This window comes from Oncorhynchus masou, chromosome 19 (assembly GCF_036934945.1).
Source record: "Oncorhynchus masou masou isolate Uvic2021 chromosome 19, UVic_Omas_1.1, whole genome shotgun sequence".
Lineage (NCBI taxonomy): Eukaryota > Metazoa > Chordata > Actinopteri > Salmoniformes > Salmonidae > Oncorhynchus > Oncorhynchus masou.
Genome location: NC_088230.1, coordinates 17,359,019 through 17,378,705, shown reverse-complemented (window position 1 = coordinate 17,378,705; position 19,687 = coordinate 17,359,019). Strand labels below are relative to the sequence as shown.

Here is a 19,687-nt window from a genome sequence, read left to right as displayed (position 1 = left end):
TATGTGAAAATAATGTTTGCCAATAGAAAGATCGTGGAAGCCCATGGAAATATTTGCTGAAAGTTAAAATAGCTACAGTGCCTTGGCATTTTTCCTATTTTGTTGCATTACAAACTGTAATTTAAATAGATTTTTAATTGGATTTCATGTAATGGACATACACAAAAATAGTCTAAATTGGTGAACTGAAATGTAAAAAATTACTTGTTTCAAAAAATTCAAAAAAATAATAAAGTGGTGCGTGCATATGTATTCACCCCCTTTGCTATGAAGCCCCAAAATTTGATTTAACCTTTATTAACTAGGCAGTTAAGAACAAATTATTATTTTCAATGAGAACCTAGGAACTGCCTTGTTCAGGGGCAGAATGACAGATTGTCATTGATTGTCAGCTTGGGGATTTGAACTTGCAAACTTTTGATTACTAGCCCAAAGCTCTAACCAGTAGGCTACCCTGCTGCCCCAAATGAGAACTGTTGCAACCAATTACCTTCAGAAGTCACATAATTAGTTAAATAAAGTCCACCTGTGTGCAATCTAAGTCTCACATGATCTGTCACGTGATCTCAGTATATATACATCTGTTCTGAAAGGCCCCGGAGTCTGCAACACCAAAGCAAGCGGCACCATGAAGACCAAGGAGCTCCCCAAACAGGTCAGGGACAAATTTGTGGAGAAGTACAGATCAGGGTTGGGTTATAAAAAATATCCTAAACTTTGAACATCCCATGGAGCACCATTAAATCTATTATTAAAAAATGGAAAGAATATGGAACCACAACAAACCTGCCAAGAGAGGGCCGCCCACCAAAACTCACTGACCAAGCAAGGAGGGCATTAATCAGAGAGGCAACAAAGAGACCAAAGATAACCCTGAAGGAGCTGCAAAGCTCCACAGCAGAGATTGGACTATCTGTCCATAGGACCACGTTAAGCCATACACTCCAGAACTTGGCTTAACGGAAGAGTGACCAGAAAAAAAGCCATTACTGAAAGAAAAAAGTGTTCTCCAAAAGGCATGTGGGAGACTCCCCAAACATATAGAAGTGGTACTCTGGTCAGATGAGACTTAAATGTTGCTTTTTGGCCATCAAGGAAAACGCCATGTCTGGCGCAAACCCAACACCTCTCATCATCCCAAGAACACCATCCTCACAGTGAAGCATGGTGGTGGCAGCATCATTCTGTGGGGATGTTTTTCCCCATTGGCAGGGACTGGGAAACTGGTCAGAATTGAAGGAATACAGGGAAATTATTGAAGGAAACCTGTTTCATTCCTCCAGAGATTTGAGACTGGGACAGAGGTCCACCTTCCAGCATACTGCTAAAACAACACTCGAGTGGTTTAAGGGGAAACATTTAAATGTCTTGGAATGGCCTAGTCAAAGCCCAGACCTCAATCCAATTTGATAATCTGTGGTATGACTTAAAGATCTCTGTACACCAGCGGAACCCATCCAACGAGAAGGAGCTGGAGCAGTTTTGCCTTGAAGAATGGGCAAAAATCCCAGTGGCTAGATGTACCAAGCTTATAGAGACATACCCTAAGAGACTTGCAGCTGCAAAAGGTGGCTCTACAATGTACTGACTTTGGGGGGGGGGATGAATTGTTATGCACGCTCAAGTTCTGTTTTGTCTTATTTCTTGTTTGTTTCACAAAAAATATATATTTTGCATCTTCAAAGTGGTAGGCATGTTGTGTCAATCAAATGATACAACCCCCCCCCGAAAAATGTATTTTAATTTCAGTTTGTAAGACAACAACAGGAAAAAATGCCAAGGTGGGTGAATACTTTCACAAGCCATTGTAATCAAAAGGGGATTGCGCTCTGCCAGAAGTTTGGTTGGTTCAAACACTTTTATTTAAAGTAAGCTTTATGCAACATTTGAGTGTGGACCCATCACACTCTTTTGTTCTAACAAGAATAGGTCTGTGATCATTGTAAGGTCATAATGATAAGAAATCCTAACCATCACAATAACAAAAACACACCAATATCAGTAAATTCCTGTTGTTCCCATGTAAAACATGTTTTATTGTACTCACATTTGTCAAACAAATTACATACTGTAGGCTTTGTACAGTAAGTATTGTACAAGTAAAACCAATTGTCAGATACAAAGTGAACATAGTTTAATATATTTGTCAATAAAACAGTCATCTCAAGATTCACTTTTATTGTACAATAGAACCTATAGGTTTGTTCATTATATACCGAACAATGACTGTTGCTGTTATTTTTCTATTTATACCGTATGCACCACATATAAATTAAAGGAAAAATATTAGATTCTAGATTTTGTGTGAATGGGTAAGAGATCCTGAAGTTGGACAAGTGTCACCACATTAAATGGGAAAATGGCTCAACTCTCATTTGTTCTGAAGGATGTATACAAATGGCAATGATCTAACATGTAGTCGAAACCAAGAATGTATTACTCTGATTTAGTTTTGTTTTCAAGATGAAGTAATTTATGTGTACCATAATAATTAGCTGCTGGCGTTGAAACATTGTTCTTTTCATGAAGTCTAACACAGTCATTTTACTTCAACAAAAATGTAGTCTTAATTTTTAGAAAATATAAAGCAAACGATGTTACAGTCCATAAGAATAGGCTTGCATAATCTGTTCAAAAAAATAAAGAAATATATTTGGCAATCATGGTACTTTCATAAATAACAACCAAGCTATAAATCACACTACTGCATACACACCAAAACATTCCTAATCAAATGTTCACTAACCCTTGGAAGACCTCATTAAAAACCACAAGTAAAACACACTGCGGTCTTTGGAACTCAATATACGAATGGCACTTATTTCCTCAATCCTCAGTACATCAAAAAGATGAAAGTGAGAAACCCTTAGTTCATAGACGTTTAGCATAGTTATTACAAAGAACATGGTCACGAATATCACCCCACCCGCCGTTTTTCATGTGAGCCTTGTGCTCCATTGACTCTGTGTTTGTTAGGGCCAGGGACTGAGGGAAGAGGGAGACTTTGGCAAGCTTAAGAGACTCCTGTGCTTTCTGTAGGGCCAGCTCAGGCAGACAGGCCTCCTTGTTCTGGTGCAGCCCACAGTTCCCAGTATGGAGAACCCTGGATCCCTGGGCCACCAGCACTTTGAGTGGCTTGGAGATGCAAGTCCCTGACAGGTGCTGGAGGGTCCAGTCCCAGTTGTAGTCATCATAGGTGCAGAAGTCATCATTGCAACCCATCAGCTTGTAGTACACCTCTCTGGAAATGCCCATGCCAATGTTGTGCTTAGTAGACATCCACCCTGCAGTCTGCACCTTGTTGCTGAGCTTATCAAAATCTGCCAGGCCGTTGTGGTTGCCTAGCGCCAGCATGTCACATTCAGGGCAGCTGCTCTTCCTGTATCCAACCATCTCGTTGTAAAGGTGGTAGAGGTCAGGCAAGATGTAGTTGTCCTCCTCGAGGAAGACAACAAAGCCACTGTAACCTTGAAGAGCCTGCACTCGCTCCCACACAAAGTGCAGTTTCCACCACCAATGGTGTTTGGTCTGTGTGATGGAGGCTTCCCTATAGTGGCCATATGAATCTGGATGCTCAGCGTTGAGGCATCCTGTTTTTAAAGCATCATCCTTGGATATATCTCGTGGACAGTCCCGTGGATCCTGCCCAGGAAACTCACTGGGATAGAGCTGTGTGCTGTAGGGGAAGTATATTTGTACAACCTTGCAGAAAGTTATCCCTTGCACTATGTCATTGTTTTCCTCTGAAAAATAGTCATGGCTGAAAATCAGCAAAAAGTTGTGGACCTCAGCTGCATTTTCCAATGACTTGATAAGTATTTTGAGGTAGTCTGGTCTGTTGTGAACCTGAATAACCAGGACCAGTTTAGGCTCCCCGGGATACGTGTCCGCATTCTGAACGTATTGGTGATAATTGGCATTGTAAACAGACTTCATCAATTCAGGAACAGAACCATACTGAAACTTCGCCATGTCACCAGACAACATGTTTTCCTGAGCGACAACACCCGTGACTTCATCATAAATTAATACACGTGTTATGATCATGACAGTGGCAATAATTAAAGAAACACCCATGAGAATGAGCAGGTTCTTTTTAAAGAATCGTAACCTCATTTTCGTAACGGTAAAGGCTAACTTTGAATACAATAACAATGACTTGAATCACCTGACTATTGAAAGCGTCCACATCGTGTTTCATCCTACTTGCAGTTGCAACATTGTAACTTTCGATGGAACCCAGAGCCGAGAGGCAGCGGTTTCCGCAGAAGGTTGCAAACTGGCACGCAAAAAAAAATATAAAAGTCTATTGATAATGACTCCTTTTGCTGCCACAAATATCTGTCAGTTCGGTTGATATAATCTGTTGCTATTGCAGTTTAGAAGTTTAGCGTTCGGTGGTATCACCTGAGAAAAGTAACAAGATAATGAAATAATTTATTGTCAGACATATTAGCTTTGTTTCCATTCAGGAAGTTCATTTACAGTAGTTTAGTCGACTTACCAACAGAGTGTCATGTGTCAGTAAACCGCTATCAGGAAGTAAGGGTGTTTTAGAACTATTGCAGCGTTCAAGTGATAGTCGGGAACTAGAAAACTCAAATATATCCGACTTTCTAACTGGTTAAACGCGGCACGTGTATAACTACAACCTATTAGCAAGTCGGAGATTTCTGAATTTCATAATTACCATTAGCATTTGAACGTGGCATATCTGCCGTACAGCGTACGAGTAACCTACAAATTGAGTGCTGACGTGTACTTTTCAGCCAACAGGAATAGACTGGCTTCTTCGTCAAGGAATAAGTGTCCTACCTATGCTTATGTAATCCTACACCATAGCATCCATTACTTTGGAGGAGATATGTTGAGAGTAAAGGAAGGTATGGGACCAGCAAGTCATGGTATGATTTATGCTATGAAGTGTTATATGAATTCAATGAATAATGAGATTCCAGTCTACATAAGATTACATTTTCCAGGCTTTGGTCCAGGCTTGGCAATAAGGGCCTCTTCAGTCAGGCTGAACTGGTTAAAGCTACCCAGCTGGTATGAATGAGACTGTCCAATACCCACATGGGGTGTATGTGTTAGGGTATGTTGATTACAGTAGTTAGTTGCCTAAACATACTTGTTAGAGTTACACAATGAAAACAAAGTTGTTTTTAACACAACTATTTACCATCTCCATTCACTGTGTCAGTTTGTGGGTGTGTCTGAGTGTGATGGATGCTGCAGTGCTGAACGAATGATATAGTTGTGCCTACATTTTCCCGAAGACAAATGCTCCTCATCAAACTAAGCCTCCTGTAACTATTCAATCCAACATTTAACTAGTCTCAGTACACATGTACACTTGTAGTCTTCCACACTAGTGATTACATAGGGTATTCATTGACCGGGCTGTCTACAGACCAGGCTGCCTACAAATTCTGTCTACAGTTGGATGATATTCCAGAGGACAGAGAAACACCCATATTTATTTGATGATAATCACACACACATTTACATGGAGTTTTGTTTTGGATTCCATAGCAGAAAGCGGATCTGGCGTGGATCTGTTAACGCCCCACCCGGCACTGCTGTCATCTGTCTGTTTCCCCCACCCATACCCTAATCAGCATGGTCAAACCCACCAGTGGCACCAACCCGCGTCAGTATAGCCAACTTTCCAAGTCAGACTCAACCGTAAAAGAATGTTGCTGAGTCATAAGTTACTAAGTAACGAGTCACTAGTGAAAACATGTTAATCACTTTCACCTCTAGATGGCGACAGCAGACAGAAAATACAGTAGCTAGACCGGGGTTGGGCTATTGGTGGACCCCCTTTTGTAGGCCCCAGGATCAATCCCCCTTGCTCGGGGTCTCAGCATACTGTTGACAGAATAGTAGAATAAACAAGGAGAAATTTCGAAATTTGATTGTGTAGCAGCAGTTTCCCTCATGGTGTCAGTCACTGAATTAGCCCGTGTCAGCAATTCTTTTTACATACCTAAATTAGTGCATTTATTTGAATAGAGGCTAAGCTTTCAGTCAGTCGACCTTCATCAGAGCATATCTCCACATCTCTACAGAGCTTTCCGTCACATATGCAATTATTAACAGTAAGTACAGTTATTTTAACAGTAACCTTTCATCTTAGGGAATAACATTGGAGAAGCTTTCAAGTAATTTTGATTTGTTTAGCTAGGCAAGTCAGTTAAGAACAAATTCTTATTTTACAATGACGGCCTTCCCTGGCCAAACCCCTCCCTAACCCAGACGATGCTGGGCCAATTGTGCGCCGCCCTGTGGGACTCCAGATCATGGCCGGTTGTGATACAGCCCGGGATCGAACCAGGTTCTGATACCTCAAGGAAGGAGGCAAACGACTGCAGCTGTTTAGCAGCACGTGTCTGAGGAGTTATTTGCCAACCAGGGCCTCTGCCTGTTTGGCGACACTTTTCCTTTTGTCTGAATGTACATCTGTAAGATTAAGAGGTTGATGTTTGCATCGCCGAGCAGAACCCAATTCTTAGACGCTACCACTACACACACACACACACACACACACACACACACACACACACACACACACACACACACACACACACACACACACACACACACACACACACACACACACACACACACACACACACCTTCTTGATGCCCATATTGTGAGACTGATTAGCTAGGACAGTCAGGAATGAAATACAGACAGCTGTGCACACAACATCTTTATTTAACCAGGCAAGGCAGTTAAGAATACATTCTTATTTTCAATGACAGTCTAGGGACATTTGGTTAACTGCCTGTTCAAGGGCAGAATGACAGATTTGTACCTTGTCAGCTTGGGGGTTTGAACTTCCAACCTTCCAGTTACTAGTCCAACACTCTAACCACTAGGCTCCCCTGCCGCCCCATGGTTTGGTTTTGGAGGGGGGTGTTACCATGTTAGCATCTAGCAATGTTAGCATCTAACATTTTTATTATTTTATTTATTGGGCACTGCTCGGCGATGCAAATGACAACCTCTTAATCAGAACCGTCTACAAAATGGGAAATGTGTTGCCAAAGAGTCAGAGGCACGGGTCGGAAAACAACTTGTAAGGTAGGCCCTCAGATCATCACAACGTTCTACAGCTGCACTATCAAGAGCATCTTGACTGGCTGCATCACCGCTGACTTCTTTTCACTGACTCTATAAACACCCATTAGACTTTATATACACACCATATACACTACATTGTCATTCCCACACAAAACCCACACACATTCACATTCACATACACTACATAAACACACACATAACACACATACGCATACGGACACAACACAAACACATAGACAGTACATACTGTACACACTTTTACACTCATCATATGCTGCTGCTACTCTGTGTACCATGACTCAGGATATGTCCCAGAGACGGGAGGTGGATAGTACAGTTCTCAGATTATTTAGAAACAAAGGGCAGGTCAAGGGCAAGCAGAGTTTCGTGTTCTGGTCAGAGTCAGGCAGGTACAGGACGGCAGGCAGGCTCGGGGTCAGGGCAGGCAGAGTTTCGTGATCTGGTCAGAGTCAGGCAGGTACAGGACGGCAGGCAGGCAGGCTCGGGGTCAGGGCAGGCAGGTTTCATCTGGTCAGAGTCAGGCAGGTACAGGACGGCAGGCAGGCTTCAGGGCAGGCAGAGTTTCGATCTGGTCAGAGTCAGGCAGGTACAGGACGGCAGGCAGGCTCGGGGTCAGGGCAGGCAGAGTTTTGTGATCTGGTCAGAGTCAGGCAGGTACAGGACGGCAGGCAGGCTCGGGGTCAGGGCAGGCAGAGTTTCGTGATCTGGTCAGAGTCAGGCAGGTACAGGACGGCAGGCAGAGTTTCGTGATCTGGTCAGAGTCAGGCAGGTACAGGACGGCAGGCTTGCGGTCAGGGCAGGCAGGGGTTCGTAGTCTGGTCAGAGTCAGGCAGGTACAGGACGGCAGGCAGGCTCGGGGTCAGGGCAGGCAGAAAGGTCAGAACTGGGAAAAACTCTGAAACAGAACTAGAGAGACAGGAAGGCGGGAAAGACTGCTGGTAAGACTTGACAAGTTTAGACTAACTGGCAACAGACAAACATAGAACACAGGTATAAATACACGGGACAATAGGGAAGATGGGCACCTGGAGGGGGGCGGAGACAAGCACAAAGACAGGTGAACTGTTATTATCTATCCTGATGCCTAGTCACTTTACCCTGTCTTCATGTACATATCTACCTCAAATACCTTGTACCTCTCCACATTGATCTGGTACTGGTACTCCCTGTATATAGCTCCACATTGATCTGGTACTGGTACTCCCTGTATATAGCTCCACATTGATCTGGTACTGGTACTCACTGTATATAGCTCCACATTTATCTGGTACTAGTACTCCCTGTATATAGCTCCACATTGATCTGGTACTGGTACTCCCTGTATATAGCTCCACATTGATCTGGTACTGGTACTCCCTGTATATAGCTCCACATTGATCTGGTACTGGTACCCCCTGTATATAGCTACACATTGATCTGGTACTGGTACTCACTGTATATAGCACCATTCCTGTGTATTTTATCTTATCCCTCTTGTGTCACTATTTTCTTAAACAGGCATTTCATGGTAAAGTCTACACCAGTTGTATTCGGAGCATGTGACACATATAATTGGATTTGATTTGTAACTTTAGCCACATGGTGTTTTTAATCTAAAGGTTAAACAGGCTGTTTTGTGGTAACGAAACAGCGTATGGAGCTATAACGATTAGGACTTCTTGTCTGTGGCTGATGAAATAAGGGACTGCAGCAAATAACCAATCAAGCGGGATACATTTCATTTTAGGACAATAACATCTCACATCAAATGTGACAACTTTCAGAAGAAACACATTCCAGTAAAATACATTGAAATGTTGTATGAGTACACTATGTCCCTTGACCATTAACAGGAAGAATGTGGAACCAATCATTAAAGAACATGGCTGTGCTTTAAAGCAGATTTGAGGTTAATGTCATTCATACATTTCTACAAAGGCATCATGTTATAGGCTACACATATTATAACATTTGACACGTTATACAATAATGTAGGCTACTCTGTTGATCATGTGTTTGCTATAAAATACATACAAAATGGTTTATGGCATTCCTTTGAGCCAAATTCTGCTTAGTATTGTATATCATTAACAAGCACTTGTAGTAAAGAAGGTTTGGACAAAAGTGACTTGTAGTTATACGAACCAGTTGGAAACACACTCTCTCGTTCTCTCTCTCTCTGTCTCTCTCTCTCTCTCTTTCTCTTTCTCCCCCTCTCTCTCTTTGTCTCTCTATCTATCTATCTATCTATCTATCTATCTATCTCTCTCTCTCTCTCTCTCTCTCTCTCTCTCTCTCTCTCTTTCTCCCCCTCTCTATCTTTGTCAACTCTCTCTCTCACTCTCTCTCTCTCTCTCTCTCTCACTCTCTCTCGCTCTCTCTCTCTCTGCTCTCTTTCTCCCCCTCTCTCTTTGTCTCCCTCTCTCTCTTTGTCTCTCTCTATCTCTTTCTCTCTCTCTGTGTGTATCTCTCACTCTGTCTGTCTGTCTGCCTGTCTGCCTGTCTGCCTGTCTGCCTGTCTGTCTGTCTGTCTGTCTGTCTGTCTGTCTGTCTGTCTGTCTGCCTCCTGCCTCCTGCCTGTCTGTCTGTCTGTCTGTCTGTCTGTCCGTCTCTCTCTCTCTGTCTCTCTCTCTCTCTCTCTCTTATTTAGTAAGTGTTTTCCAAGAGTATTACTGACTGATTAGAGTTATATCTTATAGAGTTCTGATGCTTTCTCACTTCAAGACTGCTTTAAGCCACACAAACATTCTTATGACTACACCCAATGCATTATACTGTAGGTATTGCTAATAAATTCAAGTTTTGCTTCCTTATTCCTGTAAACAATTCAGAGGCAGTGATGGGAAACATTACAGTTTTTCTCAGTCGCTTTGGTGCATTTTTCACATCATCCCTAACATGTGCAAAATAATAAGTGCATTTCTCAGAACAATTTGTACAAACTGCAATATACATATATATGATTCTAAAGCTAGTCAGTCACTAAAAATCCTTAGTACATCTCTCAAAAGTAAATATTCATGCCAATGATCATGTCAGTGTCATCAGAATGATAAGTCATTGAGTCATTGTTCACGAACAAGGTCGTCAAAATGTTTAGGCATGTTGTCAATGTAACTGTGTTACCTGATGTAAACTTAGGCTACAGTTTGGATGACAGCTACTGTATTGAAAATGCACAAGGCTGCACTTCTATGGCATACAGTGCCTTTGCAACCTTTTGCCACATTTCAGGCTTCAAACATAAAGATATAAAACTGTATTTTTTTGTGAAGAATCAACAACAAGTGGGACACAATCATGAAGTGGAACAACATTTAGTGGATATTTCAAACTTTTTTAACAAATCAAAAACTGAAAAATTGGGCATGCAAAATTATTCAGCCCCTTTACTTTCAGTGAAGCAAACTCTCTCCAGAAGTTCAGTGAGGATCTCTGAATGATCCAATGTTGACCTAAATGACTAATGATGATAAATACAATCCACCTGTGTGTAATCAAGTCTCCGTATAAATGCACCTGCACTGTGATAGTCTCAGATGTCCATTACAGTTTTTTTGGATTGCTTACACACTAAAATGAAAAGTAGTACACTATTAGCAAAACCTTACACTCAAGAAGCAAAACATCAGTCCATATTAGCACAACTATAAGCACATTGTCAACCTCACACTTGTTGCAAAACTCTACACACAGTGATTTGCAAAACACTAAACACACTTAACATACATTACACACAAAAATCTATCATGAAGTCACGTCCTTGCAATACCAAAGCACTGACTGTCAAATTACCACACCGTCCAACCAATTGGTTCAACACAGTCATCAGGTGTGCAAACACACATTTGCTTAATTGTAGACACACCAATCAGGTGTATAAGCACTATAAAAAGCAGCAGGTGAGTTAATCGGTCTTCAAGCACAATGGAAAGAGTCAGAGAAAGAGTAAGACGAGGAGGAGGAGGAGGACGAGGACGACGAAGAGGAAGACAAGAAGGTGCTCAAAGAGGACCGAATCTGACAAATGAGATCCGCGCAACACTGTCAACCACGGCCTGACGCTGAGGGAGGCTGGACTGCGAGTACAGCCAAATCTAAGCCGATATACAGTGGCAAGTGTGATGAGAACATTTAGACTGGAAAATAGGTATTGTAAAAATATCATCATATCAAAAACATCTGCACGGTTTCAGTAACTGCTTAGAGTACTGTATTCTATGCACTATCAGCACTTCTGTTACCTTTTCCTGTGAAATTACTGTACTATTGAATACTGGTTTTTTTCTACATAGGATTGAGGGTCAGGGACGACAAGGGGGAAGGCCTCCTATGTTCACAGAACAGCAAGAGAGGGAGATAGTAAACATGGTTTTGGCCAACAATGCTATAACACTCTAGCAGCTTCAAGCTAACATTGTCAATAACCACGCCATTTTCAACGATATCCATCAGGTCTCAACATCAACACTGGCATGCATCCGAAAAAAACAAACATATTCAAATGAAGCAAATTTATCGAGCGCCTTTCAAGCGCAATTCCGAAAGGGTGAAACGACTGCGGCATGATTATGCAGAGGTATGTATTCACTTTAACAGTGATCTTGCATACTGTCTCATTATCTTTTACTGTACTGTAATATGTATACTAGATCTACACCACACTGTTTTTACAAATGGATGGAGAGTTCATTTACGTAGATGAGGCTGGGTTCAACCTGACGAGAACACGAAGGAGGGGAAGAAACATCATTGGCTACAGGGCTATAGTCAATGTCCCAGGGCAACGTGGGGGTAATATAACACTCTGTGCAGCCATTACACAGAATGGGGTCCTCCACCGCCATGCCCATGTGGGCCGTTACAACACAGCACTCATACTTACATTCTTGGACCAATTGTACAACATAACAGCAGCAAATCAAATCGATCATATGCAATACATTGTTGTCTGGGACAATGTGTCTTTCCACCGCTCTGCTCTGGTTCAGAACTGGTTTCAGCAACATCCACATTTCACCGTCCTATATCTTCCACCATACTCTCCATTCCTCAAAAACTTCCGGTTCCGGGTTGGAGCGAGCGGTCGCATCTACACTTCGGTCCGCAGGTAGTATAACTTTTCATTACATTTCATTATAGTACAACGGTTTGATTTGTCTAATCTTAGCAATTTCTTCTTAGCTAGCTACATAGCCGTCCTTGTATCAAAGATAATTGCATAATTATCGTATTTTGTCGTCCTAACGTATCTGCCCAGCAGCTAGCTAAGCAGCTAGCTAACATCCACTGTCCACCAGCACTGTAGAAACTATTACACTCAACTGAACGACTCGATTAGCGTAGTGTCAGCTAGCTACATAGTTGTCTTCGTATCCAAGATAATTGTGTAGTTTAGAGTGTGTAGACTTAGAGTGATTATCTTAATTTACCGAGGTTAGCTAGCCAGCTATTTGTCGTCCTTAACGTAGGAGATGCTGCTAGCTAGCTAGCCAACAGCTAGCCAACCTCTACCGAATTGAACTTCAACTACCCGGTCAACATTCCGTGTCGCTCCACAGGTAGTATCACATTTTCATTTCACTTCATTACAGTACAACGGTTTGATTTGTTTGATCGTAGCTAGCCAGCTACATAGCCGTCTTTGTATCTAAGACAATTGTGTAGTCTAGAGCGATTTTCTAGGTTAGCTGGCCAGCTATTGTCGTTCTTTTAACGTAGCTAGCCAGCTAGCCCCCGAATAGCAGCACTGTAGAAACTAGTACAGTACAACGGTTTGATTTGTTTGATCGTAGCTAGCTAGCTACATAGCCGTCTTTGTATCTAAGACAATTGTGCAGCCTAGAGCGATTTTCTAGGTTAGCTAGCCAGCTATTGTCATTCTTTTAAGGTAACGTAACGCAATCAACCTGCTAGCTAGCCAGCTAGCCCCCGAATAGCAGCACTGTAGAGACTATTACACTCGACGGAACGACTTGATTAGTGTAGTGTCAACATCGCAGCCACTACCAGCTAGCCTACTCCAGCAGTACTGTATCATTTCAATCATTTTAGTCAATAAGATTCTTGCTACGTAAGCTTAACTTTCTGAACATTCGAGACGTGTAGTCCACTTGTCATTCCAATCTCCTTTGCATTAGCGTAGCCTCTTCTGTAGCCTGTCAACTATGTGTCTATCTATCCCTGTTCTCTCCTCTCTGCACAGACCATACAAACGCTCCACACCGCGTGGCCGCGGCCACCCTAATCTGGTGGTCCCAGCGCGCACGACCCACGTGGAGTTCCAGGTCTCCGGTAGCCTCTGGAACTGCCGATCTGCGGCCAACAAGGCAGAGTTCATCTCAGCCTATGCCTCCCTCCAGTCCCTCGACTTCTTGGCACTGACGGAAACATGGATCACCACAGATAACACTGCTACTCCTACTGCTCTCTCTTCGTCCGCCCACGTGTTCTCGCACACCCCGAGAGCTTCTGGTCAGCGGGGTGGTGGCACCGGGATCCTCATCTCTCCCAAGTGGTCATTCTCTCTTTCTCCCCCTTACCCATCTGTCTATCGCCTCCTTTGAATTCCATGCTGTCACAGTTACCAGCCCTTTCAAGCTTAACATCCTTATCATTTATCGCCCTCCAGGTTCCCTCGGAGAGTTCATCAATGAGCTTGATGCCTTGATAAGCTCCTTTCCTGAGGACGGCTCACCTCTCACAGTCCTGGGCGACTTTAACCTCCCCACGTCTACCTTTGACTCATTCCTCTCTGCCTCCTTCTTTCCACTCCTCTCCTCTTTTGACCTCACCCTCTCACCTTCCCCCTACTCACAAGGCAGGCAATACGCTCGACCTCATCTTTACTAGATGCTGTTCTTCCACTAACCTCATTGCAACTCCCCTCCAAGTCTCCGACCACTACCTTGTATCCTTTTCCCTCTCGCTCTCATCCAACACTTCCCACACTGCCCCTACTCGGATGGTATCGCGCCGTCCCAACCTTCGCTCTCTCTCCCCCGCTACTCTCTCCTCTTCCATCCTATCATCTCTTCCCTCTGCTCATACCTTCTCCAACCTATCTCCTGATTCTGCCTCCTCAACCCTCCTCTCTTCCCTTTCTGCATCCTTTGACTCTCTATGTCCCCTATCCTCCAGGCCGGCTCGGTCCTCCCCTCCCGCTCCGTGGCTCGATGACTCATTGCGAGCTCACAGAACAGAGCTCCGGGCAGCCGAGCGGAAATGGAGGAGAACTCGCCTCCCTGCGGACCTGGCATCCTTTCACTCCCTCCTCTCTACATTTTCCTCCTCTGTCTCTGCTGCTAAAGCCACTTTCTACCACTCTAAATTCCAAGCATCTGCCTCTAACCCTAGGAAGCTCTTTGCCACCTTCTCCTCCCTCCTGAATCCTCCTCCCTCTCCCCCTCCTCCCTCTCTGCAGATGACTTCGTCAACCATTTTGAAAAGAAGGTCGACGACATCCGATCCTCGTTTGCTAAGTCAAACGTCACCGCTGGTTCTGCTCACACTGCCCTACCCTGTGCTCTGACCTCTTTCTCCCTCTCTCTCCAGATGAAATCTCGCTTCTTGTGACGGCCGGCCGCCCAACGACCTGCCCGCTTGACCCTATCCCCTCCTCTCTTCTCCAGACCATTTCCGGAGACCTTCTCCCTTACCTCACCTCGCTCATCAACTCATCCCTGACCGCTGGCTACGTCCCTTCCGTCTTCAAGAGAGCGAGAGTTGCACCCCTTCTGAAAAAAACCTACACTCGATCCCTCCGATGTCAACAACTACAGACCAGTATCCCTTCTTTCTTTTCTCTCTAAAACTCTTGAACGTGCCGTCCTTGGCCAGCTCTCCCGCTATCTCTCTCAGAATGACCTTTCTTGATCCAAATCAGTCAGGTTTCAAGACTAGTCATTCAACTGAGACTGCTCTTCTCTGTATCACGGAGGCGCTCCGCACTGCTAAAGCTAACTCTCTCTCCTCTGCTCTCATCCTTCTAGACCTATCGGCTGCCTTCGATACTGTGAACCATCAGATCCTCCTCTCCACCCTCTCCGAGTTGGGCATCTCCGGCGCGGCCCACGCTTGGATTGCGTCCTACCTGACAGGTCGCTCCTACCAGGTGGCGTGGCGAGAATCTGTCTCCTCGCCACGCGCCCTCACCACTGGTGTCCCCCAGGGCTCTGTTCTAGGCCCTCTCCTATTCTCGCTATACACCAAGTCACTTGGCTCTGTCATAACCTTACATGGTCTCTCCTATCATTGCTATGCAGACGACACACAATTAATCTTCTCCTTTCCCCCTTCTGATGACCAGGTGGCGAATCGCATCTCTGCATGTCTGGCAGACATATCAGTGTGGATGACGGATCACCACCTCAAGCTGAACCTCGGCAAGACGGAGCTGCTCTTCCTCCCGGGGAAGGACTGCCCGTTCCATGATCTCGCCATCACGGTTGACAACTCCATTGTGTCCTCCTCCCAGAGCGCTAAGAACCTTGGCGTGATCCTGGACAACACCCTGTCGTTCTCAACCAACATCATGGCGGTGGCCCGTTCCTGTAGGTTCATGCTCTACAACATCCGCAGAGTACGACCCTGCCTCACACAGGAAGCGGCGCAGGTCCTAATCCAGGCACTTGTCATCTCCCGTCTGGATTACTGCAACTCGCTGTTGGCTGGGCTCCCTGCCTGTGCCATTAAACCCCTACAACTCATCCAGAACGCCGCAGCCCGTCTGGTGTTCAACCTTCCCAAGTTCTCTCACGTCACCCCGCTCCTCCGCTCTCTCCACTGGCTTCCAGTTGAAGCTCGCATCCGCTACAAGACCATGGTGCTTGCCTACGGAGCTGTGAGGGGAACGGCACCGCAGTACCTCCAGGCTCTGATCAGGCCCTACACCCAAGCAAGGGCACTGCGTTCATCCACCTCTGGCCTGCTCGCCTCCCTACCACTGAGGAAGTACAGTTCCCGCTCAGCCCAGTCAAAACTGTTCACTGCTCTGGCCCCCCAATGGTGGAACAAACTCCCTCACGAAGCCAGGACAGCGGAGTCAATCACCACCTTCCGGAGACACCTGAAACCCCACCTCTTCAAGGAATACCTAGGATAGGATAAGTAATCCTTCTCACCCCCCCCCCCCCTTAATGATTTAGATGCACTATTGTAAAGTGGCTGTTCCAATGGATGTCAGAAGGTGAATTCACCAATTTGTAAGTCGCTCTGGATAAGAGCGTCTGCTAAATGACTTAAATGTAAATGTATAGAAGACTTTTTCTCGGCATGGCGTTGGAAGGTATATGATCTCCGTCTCCAGGCTGAGGTACCCCTCATCCAAGCCATGGAGGAGGCCTGTGACCAGATGGAGGTAGCAGCAATGCAAGGATGGATTCGTCATTCAAGACGTTTTTTTCCAAGGTTTCTTGCTAATGACAACATTGCCTGCGATGTTGATGAAATTCTCTGACCAGATCCAGCTAGGCGAAGAGACAATGTATAGTTATTTTTTTATTTTTTTTGAACTTACAATACGTAAAGTGTCGTTTGGTTACATTATTATGAATCTCCATGTCAACATTTTGGGCGTGTTGAGAAATAAATGAGTTTCTTCAGTCTGCAACATTGGTCTTGTGTAGTGTTTGGTGAATTTACATTATATTTGTACTTTGTTTATAGTAGCCTACTCTCATCATAGGGAAGTAGAAGTGCTAAAAGTGTTTTAGGTTTATCACAGCAGAGTGTAACTCGTGCAAACAAGAGTATAGTTATGTGAAACGTGTGTGTTTCATATGGTAACAAAGTGTGGTTTTTAAAAAGAAGTGTATAGTTTTTACAAGAGTGTTTAATTTTGTAAAGGATCTGTAGTGTTTTGCTAATTGGGTGTGTGGTTGTGCTAATTGTGTGTAGTGTTTTGAAAACACGGGCCCTGTTTTGAAAATCGTGCTTAAGCAATCAAAAAAAACTGTAAAAGCGCAGAGTGCATCATGAAGAACAAGGAACATACCAGGCAGGTCCGAGATACTGTTGTGAAGAAGTTTAAAGCTGGATTTGGATACAAAAAGATTTCCCAAGCTTTAAACATCCCAAGGAGCACTGTGCAAGCGATAATATTGACATGGAAGGAGTATCAGACCACTGCAAATCTACCAAGACCTGGCCGTCCCTCTAAACTTTCAGCTCATACAAGGAGAAGACTGATCAGAGATGCAGCCAAGAGGCCCATGATCACTCTGGATGAACTGCAGAGATCTACAGCTGAGGTGGGAGACTCTGTCCATAGGACAACAATCAGTCGTATATTGCACAAATCTGGCCTTTATGAAAGAGTGGCAAAAAGAAAACCATTTCTTAAAGATATCCATAAAAAGTGTTGTTTAAAGTTTGCCACAAGCCACCTGGGAGACACACCAAACATGTGGAAGAAGGTGCTCTGGTCAGATGAAACCAAAATAGAACCTTTTGGCAAAAATGCAAAACGTTATGTTTTGCGTAAAAGCAACACAGCTCATCACCCTGAACACATCGTCCCCACTGTCAAACATAGTGGTGGCAGCATCATGGTTTGGGCCTGCTTTTCTTCAGCAGGGACAGGGAAGATGGTTAAAATTGGTGGGAAGATGGATGGAGCCAAATACAGGACCATTCTGGAAGAAAACCTGATGGAGTCTGCAAAAGACCTGAGACTGGGACGGAGATTTGTCTTCCAACAAGACAATGATCGAAAACATAGAGCAAAATCTACAATGGAATTGTTCAAAAAAGAAACATATCCAGGTGTTAGAATGGCCAAGTCAAAGTCCAGACCTGAATCCAATCGAGAATCTGTGGAAAGAACTGAAACCTGCTGTTCACAAATGCTCTCCATCCAACCTCACTGAGCTCGAGCTGTTTTGCAAGGAGGAATGGGAAAAAATTTCAGTCTCTCGATGTGCAAAACTGATAGAGACATACCCCAAGCGACTTACAGCTGTAATCGCAGCAAAAGGTGGCGCTACAAAGTATTAACTTAAGGGGGCTGAATAATTTTGCACGCCCAATTTTTCAGTTTTTGATTTGTTAAAAAAGTTTGAAATATCCAATAAATGTCGTTCCACTTCATGATTGTGTCCCACTTGTTGTTGATTCTTCACAAAAAATACAGTTTTATATCTTTATGTTTGAAGCCTGAAATGTGGCAAAAGGTCGCAAAGTTCAAGGGGGCCGAATACTTTCGCAAGGCACTGTATATCAATTTCAACAGTACTATTTACATATTACTGTATGTGGGTTATTGATTGAAAGAGACTGGACAACCCAAGGGGCACAAAGGAAAAAAAACTAAATTTGAAAGAAACACAGGAAACCACCCCTAAGGCACAACTTTGCCCACAGCACTGTTGTGCTGTCTCTACGCATCCAGACGTTCCTGTCTGTCGGCCCACATATTCTCATCCACATCACACCGGATATTTTGCCTTCCAATGCAACGTGGAAAGAATCTTTTGGAATGCCTTATCCATCCTCTGCAGGCGTCTACTGTGATGTCCTCACATGCTGCATCCATTGCAGCCAGCAGGGTCATCTGTGTGTGTGGCTGACGATCGTAAACCTTCCACCTCCATGCTGAAAAGAACTCCTCAATTGGGTGGTGAATAAGGTGGGAGGAATTCTATGAGCATCCTCGGGTGGGTCACAAACCATTGCCTTGTGATGTTTGATCGATGGAAACTCACATTATCACAAATGACCACATACTTTGGCAAATCCTCTCTAAACAGACCCCTCTCATCATCAGGGATGAGAGCCCTGTAGAGAGTCTCTAAAAAGTTGAGTAGATGCTGGGTGTTGTATGGCCCTATACGGGGGATACGGGTCAGGACACCATGCTCCGAAATAGCAGCACACATGGTGATATTTCCTCCCCGTTGGCCTGGCAAATCCACAGTATCTCTGTGACCGATGATATTCCGACCCCGCCTTCTGCATTTGGTCAAGTTGAAGCCAGCCTCATCCACGTATACAAAGTTGTGAGAGGGTTCACTTGATTCCGACTCCATTATACTCTATATCCCAGAACACACAGTTGAATTTGTTTTGGTAAGGAAGAGTGACATAAAATGTGCATATATTGCATGATCCTTCCACAGAAATGGAAATGTGTGCAGTTTATGCTTACTGTACTATGTATCACTATAAAATGTTGCTGTAAAGTAGTTAAATAGATATATGTTTTACCTGTACATACTGGTACCGTAGCTCCTTAACTCTGTCCTCATTCCTTTGGAATGGTACACGGGACAGCTGTTTCATACTCATCTGGTTTCTATGCAGTACCCTGTCGATGGTTGAGATGCTAACCATATGGATGTTTTTAACGACATCGTTGTCTTCTATAATGGTCCTTTTTGTATTTCCCTGAGTGTCATGGCATTGTTTGCTAGGACCATGGTGCAAATAGCCTCCTCCTGTTGAGGTGTGAAAAGGCGTCCTCTGCCACCAGTTTGAGGTAATCTTGCAGTCCTATGTGGGGAAAAAATGCAGTGATGCATCGCACACTTTCACATAGACAAAAACTATGCGAACATACATTTTACTGTAAAACATACAGGTGGGTGCATATAAGGT

At 44.1% G+C, this 19,687-nt stretch overlaps 1 protein-coding gene across 1 annotated transcript; it reads right to left on the bottom strand.

Moving 5' to 3' along the window:
• Positions 1–2,006: 2,006 nt before the first annotated feature.
• Positions 2,007–4,583, bottom strand: LOC135505913 (alpha-1,6-mannosyl-glycoprotein 2-beta-N-acetylglucosaminyltransferase-like). Its single transcript, XM_064925156.1, has 2 exons — positions 4,505–4,583; positions 2,007–4,407 (listed from the first exon to the last, which is right to left on the bottom strand). Exon 2 carries the CDS (start codon positions 4,114–4,116, stop codon positions 2,872–2,874), a length of 1,245 nt encoding a protein of 414 aa, XP_064781228.1. The 5' UTR covers positions 4,117–4,407; positions 4,505–4,583; the 3' UTR covers positions 2,007–2,871.
• Positions 4,584–19,687: the final 15,104 nt, after the last annotated feature.